Source organism: Orycteropus afer, unplaced genomic scaffold (genome assembly GCF_000298275.1).
Source record: "Orycteropus afer afer isolate SDZICR_OR568_19922 unplaced genomic scaffold, OryAfe1.0 scaffold00024, whole genome shotgun sequence".
In the NCBI taxonomy this organism is placed as follows: Eukaryota; Metazoa; Chordata; class Mammalia; order Tubulidentata; family Orycteropodidae; genus Orycteropus; species Orycteropus afer.
This window is the reverse complement of record NW_006921611.1, coordinates 9,537,446-9,546,619: the sequence shown is the minus strand read 5'-3', so window position 1 is coordinate 9,546,619 and position 9,174 is coordinate 9,537,446. Positions and strand designations below refer to the sequence as shown.

General features: G+C 39.9%; 1 protein-coding gene across 1 annotated transcript in view; it reads right to left on the bottom strand.

Annotated features, from left to right (window-relative positions):
• Positions 1-527: 527 nt before the first annotated feature.
• Positions 528-9,174, bottom strand: part of IDO2 (indoleamine 2,3-dioxygenase 2) — a 162,407-nt gene continuing 153,760 nt past the window's right edge. Inside the window, exons 9-10 of the mRNA XM_007935067.2 lie at positions 2,251-2,399; positions 528-883 (exon numbers count right to left, since the gene is read on the bottom strand). Coding sequence (XP_007933258.1) covers positions 528-883; positions 2,251-2,399 — 505 coding nt within the window. The remainder of the gene's footprint in view (positions 884-2,250; positions 2,400-9,174) is intronic.

The following is a 9,174-nucleotide window of genomic DNA, read 5'->3' as shown; positions in this document are numbered from 1 at the left end:
CAACTTTTAGGTTAGCAGCTTAGTGCATTAACCATTTGTGCTATCCAGGGACTCCTAAGAAGGAAAGCCAGTACTCCATTGGAACTTAATAAGTTTTTCAATGAATGAATGAATGCACATATAATAATAAATTTTTAAAGAAATCAACAAGATGATCTGATGAAAAGTAATTTTATTTTCTTTTGAAATTTCAATTGCTTTTATATCACTTTGTAAACAGAATAGGGCACACTCACTCCTCTGTAGGGTTCTAAATGAGGAAGTGTCTAAAGCTGTTTGCTATTAAGCAGTGATCAGTCAGAGGAGGAAAGTTTTTGGCAAAGTAAATTCTCCTCTTCAAAGACTAACAGCTCTCAACAAAGAAGAAAATGATGCTCTTTAGAGCAGAGTCATGAATAGTGCTGAGGTCCTTTTTAGATCATTCCAAGCAGAATCCTGACCCTCATTCTCCAGGCCACCTGCCCTACAGCAGGGGAGAGGACAAAGGCAACCCTTCTTTCTGCACTGGTAGGGGAAAGGGCAGTCTCTTAAACATTTTGGTGGATGATTGACTCTACAGTCTTATCCCTGACGCTCTTTAGGAAGCTCAGAACAGCAGTTCCACCTGTGCCTCTCTCTTCTAAAGCCTTAGGTGGCCCTGGGAGATGGGTTTGCCTCCTAACCTTTGCTTTGGCTGCAGCTGTGATGAGGTATTTGGTCACCATAGTGATGTGATAGCTGCGCAGCTCTGCCAAGGCCTCCATACACTGGTTATAGGCTGCAAGAAGTTGGCCGTTTCCTGAGGACAGGATGTATTTTCTCAGTGAAGGAGCAGAGCGCATTTCTTCTATGAAGGCCTTATGGGAAGGAGGCATGTAGTCCCTCATTCTATGCAGAAAGTCAGCTGAAAGAAGCAATTCAGAACAACATCATAGCTCCAAATGAAAATGTAGGAAAGCCCTGCCTGCATTTTCAGACCCCAATGCAGCAGAAACTGTCACTGCTGCCCAACTGGCCACTCTATCTTGCTGGCTTTTTCACTTGTAGAGTTCAAACACTCAAATGTATATTCTAAATTGTTGACAGGAGTTAGGAAAAACAAAAGGAAGCCAGTAGATCTTGAATAACTGCATTGAAACCAGATCTTTCAACCAATTTATACATATTTATCACACACCAAATGTGAACAACCATCTTGTTAGTTGCTATAAAGAATATCCACAAAATTAAGGCATAATTAACAAGATGATTTGTTCAAAGACAATTTTATTTCCTTTTAAAATTTTGATTGATATTATATTACTTTGTAAACAGAATAGGGTACACTCACTTCTTTGTGGGGTTCTGAAGCAGAACCATTTAAACTGGTTAGCTAAATACTTTAAGTACTTTGATTTGGAGGGAGTGGTCAGGAAAAGGAAAGTTACAGAATTTGTAAGGGCAAATAAGATAAAAAATAAGCAACCATTTTATTAACAACTTCTAGAAGTCATTTTTAAAAACTCAAATTAATAGATAGTTACAGGAAATCCATTATGGGTTAATATTTTAACACACATCCTTGCCTCTCAGTAAAATATGGGTAACTGTAACATTATGCATGGTAAAGCAACTACAAGCACTACCAAATGCAAAATTGCATGAAGATCATCATATTCTGGAGAACTGACTTTTGTGGATAAGACTGGATTCCATGACATCAAATTCTAGTCATTTTTTAAAATTTGAACTCAACTTGAAAATCCTAGCAGGAAGTGTCTTTCTGTAGCTGCAAACACTTGGTTGAGTGCTGGCAGGTAAGGAAATGAGCAATTTCAAGCTTCCAATAAAATCGATCTGTCTTCTGGTGTAACTTGATTTGGCTCAAAGTTGCACCATTTTTATGGGGGAAGGACTTCAGTCTTGCCCAGCACCGGCTGGCTCCATATTCATCAACATCTTGCCATACCCTTCAAACTGCAGATGTCTGCCCCCCATTTTAGAGAAAGGAAGCTAAGGATCTAAAACAAAATCACAGAGCTAGAAATACAGCTATGCTGTAAGATTTGAAAATGAAACCCCAGTTTTTTCTGAGATCTGATATTAACCAACTTGACACAAAAACATATTGACTTGTTTACTAGGTGTACTCATTGATTTGTTTATTAGATGTCTTGGAGAAATATAGACTTTGTGACATTTCAATTTACACATAGTTTTATCAGTTGGTAGATATGTCTCTGCTTTCTCTCCCCATTAAAAAGGAAAGGAAAAGAAAAATGTTTGACTTACCACTTTCCTTGCTATGGCAAATGCCTAAGAATTCATCAAAGGCATGAAGCACTGTACTCTGAGCTGCACTCCCTCCAGAGTATTTCAGGGGTTCTTTGGAGACTCCTTCATATATCAGCCCCATAGGCATTGCTGGATTATCTTTCCATCTAAGCAAAAGTCAGACAGAAGTAGAGGGTGCTAGGTATTAGGATATTTTCTGATAGGAAAACAGAGTTGAACAGGAACATGAGCATGATTTTGGTAGTAATTTTAGGACAAAGGACTAAATATTTTTTGTACGATGTGCATACACACCATCTTGATGTCCACTTCATGACTGCCTATGTAATGCAGTACTCCTCTACGTCATTTAAACAATTCCTCCAGAGAAGGAAATGTTATTTGGAGAGGAATCATTGCCAGCGGTCTCATGGAATATTCACTGGAGAAATTTGGTTATAAAGATGGTATCAGTGCTGATCAACAGGAACAATTTAGGGGCTCTGCAATATTCTTCTTTACTTCCTCTGCTGATTTCAACTTAGATGACCTGATGCCTACAGCTCCACCAGGATAGCTTCATATACACGCATGCACACTCTCACACACACGTGCATACACAGTCACACATCCGTGGCTCTCCCTGACTGTAATAGCCACCACATTAAGCCTTATCCATTCCAAATACTTGGCTATGTGGGGATGGTTATCAAATTCCCTGTTGATAGTAGGTATTAACAATAAGGGCAGATAATAAGTGTAACAACAAAGAGAACACATTTACAATCCCTCAGGTTGACAGAGGTCAAGTCAGAGTCATGTAGAAAGACTAGAATTGTGACTCTTGGTTATGTTCAGATTAAGTGACCTCTTCCCTCTCCTCTCTTCTTTCCCCTCTCCTCCCCTCCTCTTCTCTTTCCTTCTTCTCCCCTTCCCTCCCCTTTCCTCCTCTCCTCTCCCATGTGGTCTGTGCCCCCCCTTCCCTTCTCCTCTCCTCGCCCCTCCATACCTCTCTCCTTCCTTCTTCTCCTCCCTCCTCTCCCCTCCTTCTACCCTTTTTCCCTCCTCTCTCCTGTCTTTCTGATTCTCTCCTTCCATCCTTTTGTCTCAGTTTCCCTATTCCTCCTTGTATTTACTTTATTCTTTACTCTGACTTTTTATAGTCTGGAACAAACGTGTGTATGGGGAACTCTATAATATGATGATATCATTGACAAGAACTTGTTACCTTTGTACTTACCATGCTTTATAGTTTACATAGCTCCTTCATATTTATTTTGCATTTGACCTCTTGTGAGTAGATCAGGGCAGGTCTTTTTAACCCCATTTTACAGGTAAAGAAATGAAGATTCAATTCAGTTAAGCATCTCAGGTCACATAGCTAGAGAATGGGGAAACCAGAACCTGAACCCCAAACCTATCATTCTCTGATTTCATTTTACCAAGAACCTCATAGGTGAATTTCTACCATTAAAAAGGAGAAGAGTCTTTTCTTCTTATTGCTAGGAAGAAGCTACTTTTTCTATTGCACTGTTTAAATAAGGCTCACATTGATGTTACACCTTCTTCTTGCAATTCTAAAGTCAGTTTGCTCAAGAAAAGAAAAACACACCTCCACACACACATACAAAAGCAGTAGACAGACTGCTCTGCTTGCTATGCGTGACCTTTTTCAAATACTTTCCTGAGGTAGGAAATGCTATAATCAACTGGGTTGCTTCCTTTTTCAGCTGTTTTTGGTTGGCTGTTTTATGGTTTCACTGGTTAAACTGCAGAGTAGCATTTGCAGTTAGAACAATATCGCTTTGGAAAGAAATGAGGACAGAAAACAGAGCTGAGGAAACTAAGGGGAAGAGCAAAGACAATATTCCAGTTGTTAGATCACAGCAGGTGAATTAGGTAGCTGTTAGGAGAGAGAGATCTATTTCAGGCAGATGTGGAGTTTAATCTCAGCTTTGCCATTTACTGGTCTTTAGATTAGTTAATCAACCTCTCTGAGCATCAGTTTTCATCATCCATAAAATGAGAGTAATATTAGTAAGGGTTGTTGTGAGAAGTAATTAAATTACTACCTTCTCCATGCCTGGAATATATTAAAACTGCAAAATATTAGCTATTTTGTCATATTGTTCAGATTGAGTTACAATCCCAGCCCCGCCTCTCATATTTTTTAACTTGGTGCAAACCAAGTTTCTCCACTTTGTACCTATCTCATAGAGTGGCTGAGAGAATTAAATGGGCTCAAGAGAGGTTTTGTGACTTGTCAAAGGTCAGGACACTGGTCTAATAAAAATTGCTAAACAAAATATTGTGGAGAAGAAGTATTGAAGTCATGATTGCCTGGACAAAATACACATAGATAGTCTTGTCAGATTTTTCTTTTTAATTTGCTTGATGATCTTACCTAGTTATCTCAGTCTCTTTCATAAGTTCCTTCCATCTTGAGGACTTCTAAATGTTGGATGCTTCCAGAGGTCAACTTTGGCCTTCCCTAACTACCCTCACTCCCTAAGTGATCATATCCTGTTTCATAGATTTTTTTTAAAAGCTATATTCGGACTACCCCTAAGTTTATACCTATTTTACTGAGTTTCTGTCTAGTCAATTCTACTCATTGTTGTTGTTGTTGTTACATGCCATCAAGTCGGCCCCGACTCATAGCAACCCCTCCTTGGGTTTCCGAGGCAGTATCACTACGGAAGTAGATTGCCCAACCTTCCTTCCAAGGAGTGGCTGGTGGGTTTGAACCGCCAGCCTTCTGGTTAGCAGTCAAGTGCTTTAGCCACTATGCTATAGTGATCCTATATGTACAGAGTAGGACTTCTCCGCTGAGATTTTCAAGGCTGTAACCTTTCAAAAGTAGATCATCAGGGTTTTCTTCCGAGACGCCTCTCCAAAAACCAAACCAAATGCACTGCCATCAGCTGGATCCTACTCATAGCAATCCCTCCTTGAGTTTCTGAGGCAGTATCTCTACGGAAGTAAATGGCCCAACCTTCCTTCCCAGGAGTGGCTGGTGGGTTTGAACTGCCAGCCTTCTGGTTAGCAGTCAAATGCCTTAGACAATACACCACCAGAGTTCCTGAGATGCCTCAGGGTGGGTTCAAATCAACAACCAGTAATCAAGCACTTAACCATTTGTATCACTCAAGGACTCCTGGACCTTTCCGCTATACTCCAGAATCATACATCCAGCTGCCTATTTAATAGTCATTCCTACAAAGCAACATATAAGGCTTAATGTGATAGCTATTAGAGTTATCAATGTTCAGAGAGAGGCAAGGAAGTGTGTGTGTGAGTATGTGTGGATGTCTGTGTGAGTGTGTATGCATGTCTGTGAGGCTCTCCTTGAGGAGTTGCAGGCATTAGGTCAGCAGAGTTGAAATTTGCAGAGGAAGTAAAGAAGAATGTTGGGATCATCTTTGACTGATCTTATTAGTTTTCATTCCACATCTAATCCAATAGTAAATCTTGTCAACCTTTCCTTCAAAATATATCCCAAATCTGACCATTTCTCAACACCTTCACTCTTCCCACTCTACTCCAAGCCATCACTCTGGATTGTTACAAATTTTTGAATACTTTTCCTACCTCCAACCTTTCTCTTAAACTGCCCTACCCCCCAAAAAAACCTCACTGCCGTCGAGTCCGATATGATTCATAGAGACCCTTCCTTGGGTTTCCAAGGCAGTATCTCTACAGAAGTAGATTGCCCAATCTTCCTTCTGAGGAGTGCTGGTGGGTATGAACCACCAGCCTTCTGGTTAGCAGTCGAATGCTTTAGGCACAATGCCACCAGACCTTGCTCTCAAATAATCTATTTTTCACCTAGCAAGTAGTGTTGATTTGGAACTTAAGTTGGATCATGTCGTACCTCTTCTCCAAACATGTCAACATTGTTCTTCTCATTTAGAAAAGAAGCCAAGGAATTCTACATGATCTAGGCCCCTGCTATTGCTCTAGACTAATTTTGTATCACTCACCTCATGCCAGTCCTGCTGGTCTTTGCATTATGCATCTCTCCCACCATAGCAAACTTGCTCCTGCTGAGAGTTGCAGCAATCACTGTTCCTTTTGCTTGGAAAAGATATTTGGGTGTCTCACTCTCTGACTTCCTTAGGTATCTGCTCAAAACTTACCTCACTGGCATGTATTCTTGGATCACAATAAATAAATAAGAAACTTCTGCAACTATCCCTAACATTTTGTAATACCCTGTATTCTATTTTTACATTTCCCTATATTACTTATCGGTACACCATATACTGTATAATATTTTTTATTATTATGTTAACTTGCTCATTTATTCATTATCTCTCATCATTAAGATGTAAGCTCCATAAGGACAGAGTTGTTTAGTTTCACTGTCCTGTTCTCAGCACCTAAAACTGAGCATATCACTAAATATATGATGAATGAATGAATAAATGACATTCTAGAAGTCTACGTTATACATCCATAATATGTAGATCCGAGTGTCATTTCTTGTAAGATCTGGCCAGCTGAAACAAAACAGCAGATGTCTCAAAATAGCCTAAGCAACATCAATCAATATCAGGTCAGTTCCCCAACCTGAAGAGGATATTTTCAAGGCACATAGTAGCTACTGGAGAGACCACGAGGTTGAAAGTACAAAAAGACCAAAGAAGGGTATCTATTTTCAAAACCTGTGTTCTCCAGATTTGTATGAACAAATCTATCCTAGGGGAATTGCCACCGGAATGCTCCCTTGAAGTGAGAATGACCAGACTTCGTCTCTGATATTTTGGTCATGTTTTCAGAATAGACCCGTCCCTGGAGAAGGATATTATGATTGGTAAAGTGGAGGGTCAGTGGAAAAGGGGAAGACCCTCAACAAAATGAATTGACACAGTGACTGCAAAGATGGGCTCAAGCTTAGCAATGATTGTGGGGCGGCCCAGGACCGGGCAGTGTTTCGTTCTGTTACAATGTGAGTCAGAGTCAACTTGATAGCATCTAAAAACAACATATTCTCCAGTCATGATAAGACTAGTTGGAGGAAGGAAAAGAACGTTTCTCTGAGCCACCTATGTGTAGATTATTCCCATGAACTCTCAGGCCTAGGTCACTGTTTGTGAAAGAAAGAAACTATTCCCCTTTCAAATATTTATAGGCAAGTTTATTTTTAGCTTTTTGCATAGCATGTTTCAAGACCCCCCCCACACACAAAAAGGTAAGTTTAAACAGGAAAAAAATATTTTTCCACATGAATTGACAACTACATTGAATTTACCATAGAAGTGTAACTTGAGTCAGAATTGAAGGGAATATGTTTCATCCATAGATGAAATCTCTCCACTCTTTTAAACAAAAAATGTTGTAAAAAGTATCAACAAAATTATAAACTGAACATAGGATAAATAAAGAGCACAAGAAAAAAATTAGATTTCTCAAAACAGCCTTATTGGGAATTCTAAACAATGCTGATTTTTTTGGCAGTCTGTACTTACCAATCCATTTAGGATTTAGTACTGACAATTTACTTTAGTTACATAGGGAATGTTTTTGAGGATCAGAAACAGAGAGAAGGCATTTATCTTGATTCCAGATAAAATGTGTCACTGATCCAGAACTTACTTTAATAAAACAGTCACCCTCTTGTGCTCATCTGTTACTGTTGTCACACTGTTAAGTGGATTTTGACTCATAGAGACCCCATATGACAGAGTAGAAATGCCCCATATGGTGCCCTAGGCTGTAATCTTCTTCTTGTGTGTGTGTGTGTGTGTGTGTGTATACTCAGTTGCACATTCATTATTCTATAATTTTAATATTATTATTAAGTCTAAGGCACCTGACTGCTAATGAGAAGGCTGGCAGTTCAAACGCACCAGCCACTCCTCGGAAGGAAGGTTGGGCAATCTACTTCCATGGTGATAATGCCTCGGAAACCCAAGGAGGGGCCATTATGAGTTGGGTCCAACTCAACAGCACATAACAACACCAACACCAGACTGTATTCAACCAGTAATTCTGGTCATTATTGTGTTTTTGAGTTTTCTTCCACATTATTCCTCCCACTCTATCCAGGATCTCCAGTTTTGATCTCTTCCCAAGTGGTTGGCATTGGTAGCCAGGCACTATCTAGTTCTTCTGGTCTTGAGGTCTATCATATCCTTAGATTGATTGTTTCTAAATGCCCATGATTTTCTTCACTCCAGACAAGAGGAGACCATTAGCCGCATCTTAGATGGCTTCTCAAGAGCTTTTAAGACCCCAATCACTACTCACCAAAGTAGGTTGTGGAATAAGATTTTTATGTAGTATGTTGTGCCAGTTGAGCCTCATGTCCCCCAATACCATGGTCCTGAGTCGGCAAGCCCTGTGGTTCTCTCTAGGCTGTAGTCTTTATGAGAGCAGATTGCCAGGTCTTTCCTGGAGCAGGAGCTGCTGGGTAGGTTGGAACCACTAATCTTTTGGTGAACATCTGAGTGCTTAACCATTGCACTTCCAGGCCTCCTTCTAGTTCTGAGAATTTCAGAATATGTGGTTAGTCCTTATCAGATGCCTATAATTTAAGGAAGAAGTAGAATTTATTTATTCTCTGGAAGATATTGTGGGGTAGAATTCTAAAACTGCCCTCCAACCAAGACATATTACTCAAATGCCTAGGATATTAACTTAGTGATCTACAGTGTTTGTGAATATGTTATGTTCTAGGCAAAAGGAACTTTTCAGATGTAATTGAGGTTACTAATCAGTTGACCTTAAAAGAGGAAGTCACCTTGGATTATATTGTTATTGTTGTTGTTATGTGCTGTCAAGTCCGTCCTGACTCACAGCGACCCCTCCTTGGGTTTCCAAGGCAGTATCACTATGGAAGTAGGATTGCCCAACCTTCCTTCCGAGGAGTGGCTGGTGGGTTTGAACCGCCATCCTTCTGGTTAGCAAGCAAATGTCTTAGCCATTATGCTACCAGAG